Source organism: Triticum aestivum, chromosome 5D (genome assembly GCF_018294505.1).
Source record: "Triticum aestivum cultivar Chinese Spring chromosome 5D, IWGSC CS RefSeq v2.1, whole genome shotgun sequence".
Classification (NCBI taxonomy): domain Eukaryota; kingdom Viridiplantae; phylum Streptophyta; class Magnoliopsida; order Poales; family Poaceae; genus Triticum; species Triticum aestivum.
The window spans coordinates 129,883,697-129,902,258 of NC_057808.1; the positions used below are offsets into that span (position 1 = coordinate 129,883,697).

The 18,562-nt window shown below is 41.9% G+C and overlaps 1 protein-coding gene across 1 annotated transcript; it reads right to left on the minus strand.

Annotated features, from left to right (window-relative positions):
* Positions 1–36: 36 nt before the first annotated feature.
* LOC123119880 (phenylalanine--tRNA ligase beta subunit, cytoplasmic) lies at positions 37–8,432 on the minus strand. Its single transcript, XM_044539841.1, has 19 exons — positions 8,163–8,432; positions 7,998–8,053; positions 7,788–7,891; positions 6,726–6,855; positions 5,909–6,024; positions 5,730–5,796; positions 4,502–4,543; positions 4,315–4,356; positions 4,054–4,130; positions 3,706–3,832; positions 3,431–3,598; positions 3,036–3,161; positions 2,825–2,935; positions 2,584–2,718; positions 1,316–1,390; positions 832–939; positions 659–748; positions 483–569; positions 37–396 (listed from the first exon to the last, which is right to left on the minus strand). Exons 1-19 carry the CDS (start codon positions 8,218–8,220, stop codon positions 328–330), a joined length of 1,788 nt encoding a protein of 595 aa, XP_044395776.1. The 5' UTR covers positions 8,221–8,432; the 3' UTR covers positions 37–327.
* Positions 8,433–18,562: the final 10,130 nt, after the last annotated feature.

Genomic DNA, 18,562 nt, shown 5'->3' on the forward strand with positions numbered 1-18,562 from the left:
TACTTGAGCATCGTGTCAAACATGGTTTGGAAGGGATTTCATGAACTCAATTGGTTGCCTTTCCACCGTCTAATTCTTCTCACAATATTAATAACTCGCATATTTCATAGAAACATGTGTGCCAAAATGGTGCTGTATAATTTGTATCAAAACGGAAACAAAGTAAGGCAATATCTTTCACTCGCAAAAAAGCTGAGAGGCATCCACAGTATAATGATATTGCTTAGCATGACTAAAATGAGGGTCCGGTCCTGTTGGGTTGAGATACCACACGCCTGCCAGACTGCAAAACCAACGAGAGAATCCCCTGACTCACATACATGGCAACTACAAAAGAGCCTCAATGTCTATCTCAACGAAGGTGCAGGGGTCCGGAATGCCAAATTTTCTTAGCACCTGCATGTAACAAACTAGGTCAAAATTATTGTTCACAGCTCATCCTTCCATGGCATGATTTTTTGCGCATGACAGAAAAATATTACCTCAGCGTGGACAATTCCCAAGTAGCCGACCTGCTTTCCATCACTCGTAACAATTTTGCATTGTCTTTTAGTAAAGAACTCAGGTTCCTATAAGACGAGACAATCAGTACAGATGTTCATAACACCAAAGGAACCTTGGATGTACCACAAATGCATCGACAATTTCAAATGCTTACACTTGAAGGAACATAGTAAGTCTGGCCGAACTTTATGCGTGGAGAATGTGTCACGATTTTGACAATCCTATCCACCAAACCCATAATTTCCTGGGTAATTGATAACATTTAGCCAAGGCCAACAACAAAGCAGTTTAAATATTACTCCTGCAGAGGAAGTAATTGTATATTACCTCAAATCCAGAATTACTATTACAGTACAAAGCTGCAAGCCGGCGATTATTGGAGGCACCAACATCACGTGAAGTATCCAATGACACTACATCCCCAACTTCAAAAATCTGCACATATAACATTGCTGGGAAATTATACTATGGTCAATTGGTCATTACCAATATAAGCAGCTCTATGAAAGCATTCCTTTTCGAAAATCATGATAAACATACTAACACACATATAACAATGCTGAGAAATTATACTATGGCCAATTGGTCATTACCAACATAAGCAGCTCTATGAAAGCATTCCTTTTCGAAAATCATGATAATAAACATAGTAACACACATAATTATAACAAACCAATATTATGTGTCAGCAAATAATTAGGGTGTTGGTATATAAAAAAGGGAGTATATGCACATTAGCCACATGAAAAGCACCTCAGTAACACTGCTAACACTACGGAGATGAATACTATTGTTTGTTTTCATAAAGTACCTTTATGGGTCTTGGATGGTCTATATTATGCTTCAGTGTTTTCAACAAACATGACATCAGACTACTTCTTACAACCTGCAACATCACAAGCAAAACAAACATACATCACGTACTGGAATAAGAACATGTGAATTGTGTAATTATATTTCAAAATCTTACATTAGAAACAAAATGTATTGATTTGTTTTGCAGTAGGTAAGTGAAGACAGCTAAATATGAAAGACCACATATACCAGGAGTATGATGACAATCTATATAACAAATAGCATCCAAAAGGTATATTAATCAGAAAGACAGAACCATAACATTTCATCAACTATAATCAGTAAATAATGCGGCACCAGAGACTAGTTGTCAATGCATTCATACAACAACAACAACAACAAAGCCTTTAGTCCCAAACAAGTTGGGGTAGGCTAGAGGTGAAACCCATAAGATCTCGCAACCAACTCATGGCTCTGGCACATGGATAGCAAGCTTCCACGCACCCCTGTCCATAGCTAGCTCTTTGGTGATACTCCAATCCTTCAGGTCTCTCTTAACGGACTCCTCCCATGTCAAATTCGGTCTACCCCGCCCTCTCTTGACATTCTCCGCACGCTTTAGCCGTCCGCTATGCACTGGAGCTTCTGGAGGCCTGCGCTGAATATGCCCAAACCATCTCAGACGATGTTGGACAAGCTTCTCCTCAATTGGTGCTACCCCAACTCTATCTCGTATATCATCAAAAAGACAGAACCATAACATTTCATCAACTTTAATCAGTACATAATCCGGCACCAGGTGGTAGTTGTGCATTCATTCTTGATTTTACTTGTATGCATATGTAAATTATCTACAACTATTTTCGAAAATGAAACTAATAAAGATACCAAGCTTAGAAGGCCAGGCCTCAATGAATGAATGCTTACACTGCTCGCTGATTAACATGCAATTAACAACATAATGACATACTCCCTCCGTTTCTACCGTATGTAGTCCATATTGAAATCTCAAGAAAAACTTATACTCCCTCCGTTCCTAAATATAAGTCCTTTTAGAGATTTCAATGCGGACTACATACGGATGTATATATACGTACTTTAGAATGTAGATTCACTCATTTTGCTCCGTATGTAGTCCGTACTGGAATCTCTAGAAAGACTTATATTTAGGAACGGAGGGAGTATTTAGAAACGGAGGGAATACTTTTTTCTACTGCAACCAGCTGTAACAAATAAATGAAAGATCCAATCATAAAGACACCCTTCAGTACTTGAGCAATTCACCTCAAATTCAGAAGTACGGGGGTTTGCAATAATGACTGCTTTATTTCCATCGTCTGTCCTGTTTAGCATATCAAAGTTTTCTTCGTGTGAAGTCAAAACAAATGTGAGCACCTCCATATAACCAGCTCTTGCAACCTGCCCCAAAAACATTGTCCTCCCAGTAAAATACCGATGAGTGAACATATGCATACGGAACAAAGCTGAAGGATCGCTACGAGTACTGAATATCTTAAGCACATACGTCAGCACGAATTTTATCAGAGAAACGGTTTAGTGGTTGCCTTCCACCTATTGTCATAGACTTTGGCTTTGATTTTGGCACATTGTTGTACCCATAAGCTATAGCAACATCCTGTATGGAATGAAAATGAAAATCAAACCAAAAACTATCAACCAATTCTAAGTAATAACTACAAAGAAGACTTTGATAGGTAGGGAATTCCATATGTTACCTCTGCTAGATCACGGGCATGCAGAACATCACTTCTTGTAGGAGGGACAGACACCGAAATACAAGGCTCCCCATTTGATGAACAAAGTTTCGCTTGCAATTGCATTTTGTTCAAAAGGGAGATAACCTAAACTTTCAAATACTCAGTTGTATCATTTCACTTGCTCAAAGCTGCGAACATAAATTCAAAGAACTCAAGCAGAAAACATTGCCTTACATAATTATCAAAAATGTTTGTTTAATTTAATTTTGAATACAGGTAGAACATTGCAATTTGCATCAGAAAAAACGGCTGTTCTACAGTAGAGATCAAAATCTATCACTTATTTCAATTATTATCCAGATATGTGGTCTGTGTTTCCGGTGAAAAGATATGCTGTACTTGATAAAATATACCTGCGTCTCATCTAGGGAGATTCCAATGGGTCCAATAATATCAGAGAGCGCAACTTCCATTTTATAACATGAAAGATCAGGGTAAATGGCTGTGCTTCCATCATAAGATACCACTTCAACTGGTTCCACTCCAAACTTATTTTCACAGTACTCCGAGAACATTGCAACCTAGAGACACATAGGTAACAAGTGCATCAACAAAATAAATCTAATCTTCATCCAAAAGGGCAGCACTTTTACAATCTAAAAGATAGCAAGCATTACATTAAACCTACCATTGTATTCAAAACAATATTTGCTTTTGTAAGGTCTGTAGCAGTGCATTCGATAAACACATTCCTTGTCTTAAGGGTGATAGCAGAATGTGCACCATTGATGATAGGAGGTAACGATAATACAGTTCTGCAAGTATTAGAGTGTCAGCTTGCTGTATGGGCAGTACAAAACAAGGACCTAGAATAAGTACCAGAACAGCACAGGTACAAACAATATATGCATCATAATATTAAGCGAAGTATTGAACTGGTAACCAAACGTGTGTCTTGCCTCTTATAACAAGACCATACACCTTGTAACAAAAACAAGTTGAGAAATGTAACCACAATACCATGAAATAGGTTTACCTGTTGCTATCATATATAACTGGGTAAACTGGAGAGTTCTCGATTATATGCAAAAACTTCTTCAACTTCATGTCCGACTGCCAAAAGAAAGTGTAAGCTATCAGTGACCAAATATATGTACAGAGAGAGTATTTAAGGAAAATCAGAACTAAGCACGAAGGGTATAGAACTGCAGAAGTTCAGAAAATCATGGTTCCAACGGTCATAAGTAGCAATATTAAGTGTACCAACGGCATTATAACCTGTGGCATAGCTACTTACTCTGTAGAACTCCATCAATGCATCCGCTCTGAAATTTTGCTCCTGAACCAATATAACCAAGCGAACGAAAAGAAATGTAAGTCAAAACTGCTGTTTCCCTAGAAACCTGCACAAAATGCAGGAATGCTCTAACAGTAACGTGTAAAGTGGAGATATGTATCGCTGGTTGAAAGTGGTGAATTTTAACCTGCTTTAGTGGGATAAAATTGATTTCCTGTGGTGGTAGAGCCTGAAAAGATTAATTAATATGTCAAATAAAGGATATAGGAATCAACAGGGACATTTGCATTGTCACATCATCAGCTATAAAGTTAAAATAATATTTGTGAGTTTTGATCAAAATGAAAAAAGGCTTATCCGAAAGAGGCACATAAGAAGATATACTATAGTCAAGAATTGCTTGCAAGGTCGAAAATTCCCACAAAAATCTCTAAACATAAAGAAAAATAATATCAACTTATGGTACACTTGAAAAGCTCAGCACCTGATGTTTTTCTTTGTATTTACTTCAACTAGCCAAGCTATCAAAGAATATGGACAGTATAGGGTATAGCACTGCAATTGGGGAAGGCCCATCCAAACACCACAATTCAACACGTACATCAATTCAACAACTATAAACAAGAAACCATGCCTAGGATGCAATTTCCATCCGAAGTCAATAGCATCAGGAACATCTTGATTGCACACAGGTCAGGGAGAGCTACTCTTCAAATTTTACTAACTAGACCTGAATCCCCACCTTTCACTTGTCAGTTAACCTCCCCAGAATCAACAGCAGTCCGCAAAAATGGCACCAATTGTACTTATAGGCTGGAACAACACCAAACAGTGGGGACTGGGGAGCACGTTGGGCTCGTGTTACAAAGCTTCAGACCATAATGCAATAGGTTTAAATAAACAGGGCACATGTTTCCCCCAAATTAGGGCTTCTCTAAAATGCTAGTGAAAAGGAGGTCCAGTTTATCAATACAAGCTGAGAGTAAGCTCCAGCTTGAAGACAGCCTGTTTAGAAGTATAGTTTGCTTCTGGTGAACTCAAGACAAACCTGAATCTCCCCAAAACAGGGCCAGAGGCAGCGGAAGGGAGCTTTTGGGGCCAATAAGCTACAGCCTTGACATGAGCTAGCTCCGTGGATACGTGCAAAATCAATTAAATGGACCACAGCATGTCCTTTGTTTCTATATCCCTAAAAAAGTTAATTACCCTTGAAAAAAATCTTTAGCAATGATCCTCGAACAGAAATATGGGCCCCCACCCACCAACCACAGAGAAGAACAGAAAATGCAGAACACGCACAGAATGAGATAGCAAGGATGTGCCTGACGGAAATACAAAGCTCTCTGGGGTGTTTGATGGAATTAATAAGGAGCGTCAACTAACTGTAGCTAATTGCAGCAAGGTCAAAAAATTACCTCATATGAGAAGGGTCCTTGTAGAGTGTCCAAATCATGGGCACCAATAGCAACAAGAGTTCTCTTCCTGTTCTCCAGCACAACACAGCACAGCACAGCACAGTGAGTTAACTAAGGATGATGATCTTCAACTCAAATACAACAAACTAACACACCACCGCTAGCCAGACAAGTTATACCGGCAAATATTTTGATGGAGTTTGTCTTGAAGATCAATGAAGCTGTTGTATCTGACTTCATCAAAAGTTACTCCTCTGAGGACAGCACAAACTACATATGGTCTAATTTGTGAGGTCTGCAAAAGAAATAAAATATCAGCTGGTCAAGGCTTTGACTTTCCTTTAATAGATGTGTGCATACATAATACATTTCTTTCTAGAGAAACAGGGTCAAGATTTTTAAAATTTACGTAATCCATTACTTGACATGTCATCTGCTGCTAGCGTCTAGAATGTAGAATCTCAAATGCATGGGCAAGTTAACATCTAAGAATTGCATATCTTTTTTCTGCTATAGCAATGGTCAGGGCTACAACGGAACATTTATGACACACATGGATTAAGCATGACAAACATATGTATAGAAAATTAAACTAGTGTGTTAAGTCCTGCCTTTGTTTTATTTTTCCAAATCCCTTTTTTGTCATTCATTTAACTCACTGAGTCATTTCTCCTTTTTTAAGTGTTTTTTATCTAGAATATGCACTAACAATGAAGTCGTTCAAGAGAGTTTAAAATTGAGACGAGCACCAAACTCTTAGCTCTGTCTATTGATTTTATCCACAGACAATACAGAACCGTTACCCAGAAGTTAGCAAAACACTTAGGATACGCAACCTTATTTATTTTTTCTCATATTTTTTCAAGTATATTAATTGAAAATTTGACGTATGTCGTAACATGGCAATAAGAAATTATAAGGATAAAATATATTAACCTTATGTATAATAAAGAGCTAGATGAGGGTAAAAATGAACCTTCCTGATCAACCCATTACCTGTGATCTAACATGCATCTGGAGCATTGAACCACGAGGGATTGAAGCAATTTTGAATATAGGGGTTGCTTCACTCCCAGTGAAAATGCGAAGAGATCTTGCTATTCCTTCAAGACATAACAAATCATATCTGCATGCATTGTAATGGACATCACACTACATAAGAAATCTTTGCTAATTCTTTGTAGTTGTTTAACAACCAACAAGTCATCCAACTGAACTTAGTAAATTAAGAAAACACATCGTGAAAGCATAAGACTAGCCAAGACATTTCCAGTGCATACTTGATGCCAGCAATACTAATAAGGTGATACTCCAATCTATAAAACCAGTGTAGACTATTTGAAAGTTCAACTATTTGAAGTCTTATTTCACATCAGACATATACGAGGAAGCAGTTCTTTTTCTTTTGCTGGGAAGAAACCAAAAGTTCTGGATGAACACAATGTGATGTGTGGAAGTTCAACTATTTGAAGTCTTATCTCACATCAAACATGTACGAGAACGCAAGTTATTACACGACATGTGTCTCACAGCATCAAAAAAATTCTTACTACACCCAAAATTAACAAGAGAATAGAACTAAATACAAAAGTAGCAAGACAAAATAAACTACTCCTCGGTAACATGAATTACCATCAAATATAGGAATGGCGCGGCCAAAGTTTATGCCAAATTAAATGAAAATCAGAGTGAACAAAACCTACACATGTTGGTTCCAAATTCGATGCCAAAACCAAAAGAATCACCATAAATAATGCAGGTTAAGACTTGAGCTGACATTAATACGGATTAACAAGGTCAATCTCCGCAAAGTCCAACCATTAAGTGACACATGGCATGCACGATACCCATATACACCAAAAGCTTTTAACCGAATTGCAGAACAAAATTTGCTCGTGACACCAATTCATACACACATATTCAATTAGCAACTCAATGCAGACTAATTGAGCTAGTGATGCCGAAGACGTACAGATATCTCACATGATAGCAACTCAAGTCAGAGCAGTTTAGCCACTTGTCTAGACAATTCAGCTGGTAAAACCGAAATGCGATTACCTATTGGCAGCAACCTCAATCTTGTAGATGACCTCGTCATCGCCGTCCGCTTCGACGTCTTCCTCCAGGTGCTTCTCCTTCCGGATGATGGCCTTCTCTGTGGTCTACACAAACCCAATGAAGCAAATCACATCAAACGAAATTAACACCCAAACACCAAAGCATGAGAGTATAGGAGAGAGGAAAAGGGCACAGATGCGAGCGGCTCACCACATCGTCGAGTTCGATGCCGAAATCGAAGCAGAGTGCCTCGAATTCGTCTTGCGCTGGAGCATCCACAACAAAGAGACGAGATGAGTTAGGCGTTCTCGCGGCGGGTTAAGGGAGGGAGTACGCGGCGGGGTTCAGGGGGGTGGGGGTGAGGGAGGCGCTTACTGTAGACCCTGCCGAGTGCGGCGAAGAGGCGGTCGCGGCCGACGCTGACCGTCGGCATCGCGAGCGGCGGCTGCGGCGGTGTGTCGCTTGCTGGCGGCGGGACACGCGAGCGGCGGCTGCGGCGGGGGAGAGGTGAACGCGCTGGCGAGAGGGGGTTTGGACAGACAGGTGGGGCGCGGAGCTCAGGGTTTTTATCTTTCTCTGATGATGAACTGACGACCTGCTCGCGTACGGGATTGGGCACGCCACCACGATAAGGAAGGCACGCACGGACTGCCGCGGCGCTGATCAGAGATGGTTAGGGTTGGAGAGAAAGATAGAGATCAGTGCTATAGATTTTTTTTTTCAAATACGCACGAGTGTGTAGTGCTAGTGCTACAGATCTGAAACGAGGAGAGGAGGCGTTCATTCTCGCAAAGAAAAAAATAAGAAGAGGAGGAGGCGTTGAGCGATTTCACGCATTCTGCTTCAAATTGTCGACGCGTCGCATAGGCGATTTGAAAAAGAAAATCGCAAATTAAAGATGTTCCGGGTATTTTGAAAAATGTTCACATTTTGAAAAACTGTTCGTAATTTCGAAAAATATCCATGTTTTTAATTTTATTTTCACAAATTCACAAAATGTTCGTGAATTTCAAAAAATGTTCCAGCTTTTCCAAATTTGTTCACATATCCAAAAAATGTTTATGTTTTCAAATATTGTTTGCAAATTAAAAAAAAGTTCAGGGAATTTTCATAAAATGATCAAGTTTGAAAACTGTTTGCATTTTCAAATTTTGCTCACAAATACATAAAATGTTTAGGAGTTTCAAAAAAGGTTCAAGCTTTGCCAAATTTGTTCACATATTCAAAAAATGTTCATGTTTGCAAATTTAAAAACTGTTAGCATTTTGGAAATTTGTTCATAATTTTTAAAAATGTTCACATTTTCAAAAAAATCTGTTTTTCAGAAAATATTTGTTTTTTAAAGATTGTTTGTGATTTCAAAAATATTCTCATTTCAGAAAATCCTTTTTTTCAAGAAATGTTTGAGAAACCCAAAAAATGTTTATGTTTCAAAAAATATTTACATTTTTTAAAAAGAAAATAACGTTCAAAACTTCTAAAAAGTTTAACTCTGTTGCGGCTTATAGTTCATATGCACCGGGCTGCCATTTTAATTACAAATTCCTATGTGTTACATTGGTTAGTTTTGGGGGAATTTTGTGACCATTTAGATTTTGCTGCATTTGTTTGTTTCTTTAACAGCTACGTTGCATACCTAGCACTGGAGTTTGTCAGGCAGATTAGCTTTTCTTAGGGGTCAGTGATGTCGGGCAGATTGGCTAGCACAACACGTGCATCACCTCGAAGTCTCGGGTTCAAAACCCAGCTCTAGCGCGCTAATTTTTGGCGTTTTCCACCTCACGGGCGTGCCACTGCAAAATGGGCTGGCCCAGGCGAGTTGCGCCCTGTGCGAAACGTCGACTGTCTGATGCAGAGAGCCTCACACGGGAGCTCCCGAGCGCGCGCGGGGGGGGGGGGGGGGGGGGGGGGGGGGGTGGCATTGGTTGGATGGTCATTTCCTAGTCGGTTTTGAATGGGCCCCGTGCGATAGCGAGGCCCAATTAACCACATGCATCCATTTTTGTGGAGGGAGTGGTTGCCCTATACAACCCGGGTAATTGTTGCGCTCAGAGGTTTCACCAGACGGCAAAAAATGCCTACAACTTTATATCTGATGGCCGAAAATACTAATGGCGCAACAAAGTCACTTTGGTCATTATATTCAAAGAATGGCGAGGCATGTTACGGTTATTATACTTATTGTCGGGGACTCAAACTGTCAATGTATTTGATTTTGGGATGTATTATGCCGTTGTGACAATATTTGACTGATCCAAGTGCTGAGCCGGCGTAAAGCGCATTGAACCGCTAGTGTTTTTTTAATAATTCCTCATGTTACTCGATTATTGATCGTGCATCGGATGGTAAAGGGCTGTGGCTCGCGATGTCATCGACGTAGGCGATTTGGGGGCGGTGATCGTGTTTCGGATTAGGGGTCACCACATCATCTCCTGCCTAGGTGGGCCGGGCCAAGGACTCCATATCGGTTCACCAGTGGGCCAGATTGAGCGGTCCATGGCGTATAAAAGAAAAGGCTCCTGAAGCCTTGGTGTATACTCCAAGATATTAGAAGTCGTCCGCAACATGTTCTCCTTATACGCAAACGACTATGTTGTAACCTTAGACCCCCGGTACCTATATAAACCGAGGGGTAGGGCTCATAGACGACACACAACGATCTTGTGTTGATCACCTATTCTTGTACTCCATCCCAAAATCAATACAACAAAAGCAGGACGTAAGGTTTTATCTCTTAGGAGAGCCCGAAACATGGGTAAAAACTAGTTACCCTGTTACCATCGTGTCAAGGCTCTTAGCTCTGGACCCCCTACCCGAGATCTGTCGGAATTGACTCCGTCATTGGTGGCCCATGTAGGTCCCGCTACATAGTTGCGACATTTGATGGGGATCAAAATTGACGAGCAGATCGACGCCGGCATGACCTTTGCGACTGGCCAGATCTTCGTCTTCGGCAGCATCACTCTTTTTGCCGCTTTGATCGACTGCCTAGGCCAGGTCGAAACCTTTGCTCCAGGAAGAATCGTCAAGTTGGATAATATGGAGCACATTGCGGATCCCCGCGGAGAGATGGTCTTCTCAAACTGGGTGTCAAACTAGATTAAAGAGAAGCATGAGGCACTTGTTCCAGTGCTGATGTCAAATCCGGCCCTAAATGAGTGCTCAGAATGATCGTCCCACATGACCACATGTTAGGATCTGATGACACACCCCGAGAGCCTGATAACGGATCTGGCCACACACAAATATCTCGGACCCATGTCAGATCGAATCTCAGGGGAACTCCCCTGGTTACGATGTCAGACCAACCCTAGGAAGAACCCGAGAAGTCCCTTCTGAATGAGATGTTAGATCAGATTTAGAGGTTCACAGTATCAGATGACTGGACCTCAACCTATGATCGGCTTTGGGAGGCCTGGGGAAGGGTTGAAATTTTCACGCCACCCACCACCCACCTTGGCGCTAATGTCGAAGACCTGACCGAGGTCCTTGCAAGCGCCTCATACGAGGTCAGGAAGTCGATGTCGGTGCTAAAACCGGTGGATATCGGGTAGGGGATCCCGGGCTGGTGGTCTCGGCTAGATGTTAACATGGATTAGAGAAAGACACGATGTTTACCCAGGTTCGGGCCCTCTCGAAGAGCTAAAACCCTATGTCATGCTCTTGTTATATTGATTCTGATGGAGTACAAAGTACATGGTGATCTACCTTGACATCGTATGAATGAGTCCTAATTGCCTCTATAGACTAAACCCCTCGACTTATATAGGCATCGGGGTATCTAGGGTTACAGGTATGTCGGCTACATCTAGGGATAAACATGCTGATCATTTAAATATGCCATGAAGTGTACGCCAAGTCTTCGGAGGATTCCATCTTGAGTACGTCGAGGGCCACGGCTCGCATGGCCCATTCTTTGGTTGTCGGCGGGTCCTTAGCCCGGCCGATGAATGGTAGGACAACATGGTGAGCACCCCCTAATATAGGACACTATGAGTAGTCCCTGAACTAGTCTTCAAGCCGAGGACATTGGTTCCTTCCTCAGAATAGCATCATCTACTGGTCTTTGGCTTTGTAGGTGAATTCCATCTTCCATGCTGGCTCCTAGATCCGAGGACCCATTAGGGGTTCAAAGTTCCTTCTATATCCCATCATCACCTTTTCCTTCGACGGTGGCCACGCGTAAACTCGATTAGTGGCATACTCCAGGTAATTGAGGCGTCTTTTAATAAGGCCCTTTATGAAAATTATGTAGTTTTATTAGATCTGAAGACTCCTCATTGAGGACTCCAAGCCCGAAGTTCCTTACGCCGAGGTCGATTCCTTATGGGTGAAGTCTCACTCTCCAAGGACTTTAAATGACCCTTGGCAGTTTTGTGGTCCCACGTCCCGACATACCCGCTAAAAGGAGTCGTAGTGGGCCCCGAGATACGCTTTTAGCGATACGTTAACTTCCCTTCCTTGATTTGTGTTCCTAAACAAGGCATGATGCCTGGGAAACATGCAAATTAATTACCAGGGATTCAAGCGTCTGATCGGAACACGTCCCATCATGTTGGATATAAGGCCATGGGGGAAGTAACTTTACCCTTCACCCGCATGCTTCTTCCTCGCGCCTGCACAACTCTCCCTCGCGTCATCGCTTTTATAGCTCCAACAATGGCGAACGTTCTTGGCTCATCGAAACGCCCCAATGGTCCCCATGAAGGGGACTGGAGAAGTTGCTATGTTACCCGCGCACAGCTTAATCGGCTTGCTATCTAAGGGTATTTGCATGATTCAGATTTCGCACTAGTCTTCCCTAGGATGATGGCCATATATGAAGGGGGTCTTAATGATAATTATCCCACCCGACATGGGGAGGAGCGGATTTGCTTCATCCCCTTCCTTATTCGGGGTCTTGCACTACAAAAAACACTTCTACGATGATACGTGTTTGTCATAGTAGGTCACGATTTCTGCCATGTATGTACATCCGAGACGATTTTATGATAGAATCAAGATAGTCATACATGTGGTGGCGTATAAGTGTGGCATGACAATACTCAAATTATCATCACGGAAGCGACCACTTCCATGATGATAAATGACAAGCCATGGTAGTGTTTTCGTCAAGGGTAACCGACATGTGCACCCATAGTAACTGGTAGTCGTTAAGCTAGTGGGTTCTGGTTTGGATCCGATAACCCGTTAACAACCCAGATCAACGGCAATTTTCCACGTGTAAAATTCTCATTGGTCTAAGGAACCATGTGTTAGCTCGGCGTCACGACAGATGTCACTCATCCAATGGACGTTATGGGCCTATGAAAAAGAGACATGTGGCATGGCCCAACAGTAGCCTATTTAGGTTAAAAAGGTCGGCCCAGTCAAAGGCATGTATGATATACTCAGTTACTAGTGGGCTGGCCCACAAACGACCTGCTTAAACATGGCCCATTTACAGCCCAGCGCCAGATCTGGCCCATTAATTGTTCGCTCAGTTTTTGGTCCCCATTACGACCCAATGAGTTTTCGGCCTGTTAGAGGCCCGATGTAGACATGGGCCCATTTCAGCCTAGCGTGTCTTTCGGCCTGGTAATGTCCCATTCTGCCCATGGGCCATATATGGTTCGACACGACATTCGTCCCATTAACGGCCCGTGATCACGGTGACAACAGTTCAGTCCAACCTGACTTTGGGCCTGTTAAAGGCCCGTCGTACAATTCGTCTCGTTGATGCCTCTACTAAGCTTTAGGCCTCTTAAAGGCCCATGATATTAGTGGGCCAACCAAGGCCAGAGATATGTTTCGGCCTAATATCGGCCCATCATATAACTGAGCCAATAATGGTCCGAGGTATATTTCAGCTTGCTAAAGGCCCATGGATGACTCTTGGAAATTGAGGCCCAACATGCATTTTGGCCTGCTAGAGGCCCATGGTGTCTTCTGGGCCATAACAAGCCATCAGAATAGTCAGCCTATTAATGGCCCGAAGCTACATAGGCCCAACTAAATGTTGGGCCCACAAAAGGCCCATGTGAGTTATGAGCATGGCGCACCGTATCCATGAAGGGCCCATACGGCAGGTCTGTGCAGGCCGAAGTAAAGCCTGTTGCGGGCCGGCCCAATTATGGCCCGCTGAAATGTAGGCCCGTTAGAGGCGAATGTTTCGGCCCAGTCGCCTCCATCAGACTTTTGCTATTTTTTATGATAGCGAATGACTGCATATACGGTAACTAGGAATTAAGAACAAACCTACCTTATACAATAAAGAAATTAGGACATATTAACTTAGAATAAACCTACACTATACAATAAAAGATTTAGGGTATCATCCACTGGGCATCAAAGTTCGCCACCAGTGATCATAAACTGCAACCAAGAAGCAGATTACAAAAACTGGGCATCAAAGGTCCTACCATTGCAGCGCAACAAAATAGTACTAAACTAATACCACTTCAAAAATAGTTCAAGAAACGTTAGCCTTGCGCAGGAGCTGCTGCACAAGCAGTTAAGCAAGGCAGTGAGACCGACGTAGCATGTCGGTCATATCTTCCAGCTGTAGCTATTTAGCAATGAGGTTCTCATTGGAGTTCTCCACAATCTTCATTAGAGATTGGACTTCAAGTCGAAGTCGAGTTGTAGAATGCCTTTCCGCTTGAAGTTGAGACTGAAGAAGTCGAACTGATTCAGGCAACAAATTCTGTGAGCTTGTGTGACTGCTAGTCTCAACTAACTTGAACACTGCATCAAGACATGACTTTGGGGTTGTCTCGCTATCTTCAAGATGTTGGGTTTGTCTCACAGCCTTCAGTAGGCTTGTGCATGCCATCAGACATATCATCCTGAAACAAGCAGATAGATGACATGTTTTGCACGTATATAAACAAGGATGGTAACTGTGCTGTAAATTCCATCCAATTTCATATTAGCAAATAAAGAGACAATTCAAAATGTCAATAGCATAATTTGGCATTGTTCACAATGCGGGGAGCTTCACCACACTACTAGATTACATATCAACAAAACAAGCATAGATGCAGGGCAAAATACAATCATTGTATCTCTTTTGGTTAATGTGCATGGCATGTTGTTCATATCATCAGCCACATCAGTAAGATAAAGTAGGAAATGACAAGGTGCAAATGTGGCAGCTTCACCACACACTGGATTACAGATCAACAAAACAAGCATACATGCAGGGCTAAAGAGAATAATTGGATCTGTATTGAATAATGTGCATGGTATGAATAAGGAATTTGGTTTTACGACTAAAACTTGGAACTTACAGTTGTTGCGAACATGCATTTTGATATAAACAGCAGTTGATGATAGGGAGTAGATTAAACATCAGTTGAGGATAAAGGCTTTAGAAGGACTGACTTACACTAAAAGTTAACACCGGCTCTATAATGCCCTTCTCCATGTAAAGGGAAGGATAGCGCAAGAATTTCACCACAAAATCTTCATGAGCATTGCATGTACTCTACATTTTGTAGAGAGTAATTATAGATATGATAATACTAGAAGGGATAGAGGATAATGAAGATATGATGCAGATTGATGCTACATAATCAACTACCTATCCATGTAAGTACAAGCGTTACATGACAAAATGTACTGACAAGAGCAATGGGCTACACTTCTATACTGACATTGTATGTGTATTCAGCATTTCAATAAGATTAAATATAGATCCGATAATTTTTTGTAAATGGTGGGCAAGGGAGATAAGATGCAGAGTAATGCTACACAATGAACCACTCCCTCCTTCCCATAATATAAGAGTGTTTTATACAATACATCGTGTTTTGTACACTAGTGTACTGTACAAAACACTCTTATATTATGGGACGGAGGGGGTAGCTATTAATGTAAGTAAAGTGATACAAGATGTTCGGTCCTTACAAGAGGACTGCAGAGCTAAACCTCTTTAAAAGCATTGGGTTGATTCTAAATTTATGTAAGAGTCAATACAGATCTTATAATGTCCACCAAATGAAGGATAAGGAGGCTAACATGTGCAGTGATGCTACATAATCAACCATCTATGGTATGGTGATACATGGCAAGAGGTACTCACAAGAGCAATGCAGTGTGCAATATAGTTGCGAGATTATGTGGTCCCTTGAGAATGAATATTCTTCTGCAAACAGTTTTCGTACAAGTGAGATGGTAAGGCACATGCAGAAATGTAGTTCAAATTGTGATGTGATATCATAGACAGTACAAAGATCATTCCAGTGACTGTCTACTAAATGTAGCACCGCAGACTTTACAAAATTTTTGTTTAGAGGCTTGCCATCGAAGTACGCTTGCCTCAGGTAGCAACGATACTTCATTAACGTGTGCTTGAAAAGCGCAACCAAGCTTTGATCGTCTTGACTATCCAGTTTGGTCCTCGCCTATTTATAAGAATGAAATCTTTTGTCTTCTCTCAGCAGAAACATAGGCACAAATTACCATGAATAACATTACTACATTACCGCTACTTCTTGAGCTTGCGTTGTTTTTTCCCTTGAAGAGGAAAGGGTGATGCAGCAACATAGAGATTCCCTCAGTTAGAAACCAAAGTATCAATCCAGTAGGAGGAACACACAAGTATCCAATAGTTGTACCTGCACAGACAAGCAAATACTTGCACCCAACACGACAAAGGGGTTGTCAATCCCTTCACGGTCACTTGCAAGGATGAGATCTGATAGTGATGGATATAGAAGATAAGTAAAAGTGCCAAATAAAATAAAAGTAAATAAATTGCAGCAAGGTATTTTTATGTTTTTGATTTTGTAGATTAGAAAATATTATGATAAATGATAGACTCGGGGCCATGGTTTTCACTAGAGGCTTCTCTATTCAAAGAAAGCATATGGTGGGTAAACAAATTACTGTTAAGCAATTGATAAAGAAGTGCATAGTTATGGAGATATCCACGCCAATGATCATGTATATAGGCATCACATCCAAGACAAGTAGACCGACTCCTTCCTGCATCTACTACTATTACTCCACACATCGACCACTATCCAGCATGCATCTAGTGTATTAAGTTAACAAGAATGGAGTAACGCCTTAAGCAAGATGACATGATGTAGAGGGATAGATCCAATCAATATGAACAAACCCCATCTTTTTATCCTTAATGGCAACAATACAAATTCATGTCATGTCCCCTTCTGTCACTGGGATTGAGCACCACAAGATTGAACCCATTACAAAGCACCTCTCCCATTGCAAGAAAAATCAATCTAGTTGGCCAAACCAAATCAATAGATCGGGGAGAAATACAAAGCTATATAAATCATGTATAAAAGATTCAGAGAAGACTCAAATAATATTCATAGATAATATGAAAAAAACCCACAAGTCATCGGATCTCAACAAACATGTTGGGGAACGTAGCATGCAATTTCAAAATATTTCCTACGATCACGCAAGATCTATCTAGGAGATGCATAATAACGAGAGGGGGAGAGTGTGTCCACGTACCTTCGTAGACCGAAAGCAGAAGCGTTAGCTTAACGCGGTTGATGTAGTCGAACATCTTCGCGATCCAACCAATCAAGCACCGAACATATGGCACCTCCGAGTTCTGCCCACATTCAACTCGACGACGTCCCTCGAACTCTTGATCCAACAAAGTGTCGAGGAAGAGTTTTGTCAGCACGACAGCGTGGTGACAGTGATGGTGATTTGATCCGCGCAGGGCTTCGCCTAAGCACTACGACAATATGATCGGAGGAGTAAACTGTGGAGGGGGGCACCGCACACGGCTAAGAGAACAATTGATGTTCTTTGGGGTGCCCCCTGCCCCCGTATATAAAGGAGGAGAGGGGAGGAGGCCGGCCCTAGGGGGCGCGCCAAGTGGGGTGGAAATCCACTAGGACTCCTAGTCCTAGTCGGTTCCCCTTCCTTCTCATGGAGGGGGAAAGGGGGAAGGAGAGGGAGAGGGGGAAGGAAAGGGGGGGGGGCACCCCCTCCCCTTGTCCAATACGGACTGCCCAGGGGGGGCACCCCTTGTGGGCTGCCCTCTCTCTCCCCTATGGCTCATGTTGGCCCATTACTTTCCCTGGGGGGTTCCGGTAACCCCTCGGTACTCCGATAAATACTGAATTACTCTGAAACCATTCCGGTGTCCAAATACTATCGTCCAATATATCAATCTTTACCTCTCAACCATTTCAAGACTCCTTGTCATGTCCGTGATCTCATCCGGGACTCCGAACAATCTTTGGTCACCAAAACACATAACTCATAATACAAATCGTCATCGAACGTTAAGCGTGCGGACCCTACGGGTTCGAGAACTATGTAGACATGACCGAGACACATCTCCAATCAATAACCAACAGCGGAACCTCGATGCTCATATTGGTTCCTACATATTCTACTAAGATCTTTATCGGTCAGACCGCAATGACAACATACGTCATTCCCTTTGTCATCGGTATGTTATTTGCCCGAGATTCGATTGTCGGTATCCTCATACCTAGTTCAATCTCGTTACCGGCAAGTCTCTTTACTCGTTCCGTAATGCATCATCCCGCAACTAACTCATTAGTCACATTGCTTGCAAGGCTTATCATGATGTGCATTACCGAGAGGGCCTAGAGATACCTCTCCGATACTCGGAGTGACAAATCCTAATCTCGATCTATGCCAACCCAACAAACACCTTCCGAGACACCTATAGAGCATCTTTATAATCACCCAGTTACGTTGTGACGTTTGATAGCACACAAGGTGTTCCTCCGGTATTCGGGAGTTGCATAATCTCATAGTCAAAGGAATAT

Bases quoted from the DNA above. Each gene is read 5' to 3' on its own strand.
- LOC123119880 (XM_044539841.1), bottom strand. From the start codon at position 8,220: ATGCCGACGGTCAGCGTCGGCCGCGACCGCCTCTTCGCCGCACTCGGC. The intron at 6,025-6,725 runs GTAATGGGTTGA...TTTCTTTTGCAG, and splicing joins AGATGCATGTTAGATCACAG to ACCTCACAAATTAGACCATA. The intron at 570-658 runs GTAAGCATTTGA...CTCGTCTTATAG, and splicing joins CTTACTATGTTCCTTCAAGT to GAACCTGAGTTCTTTACTAA.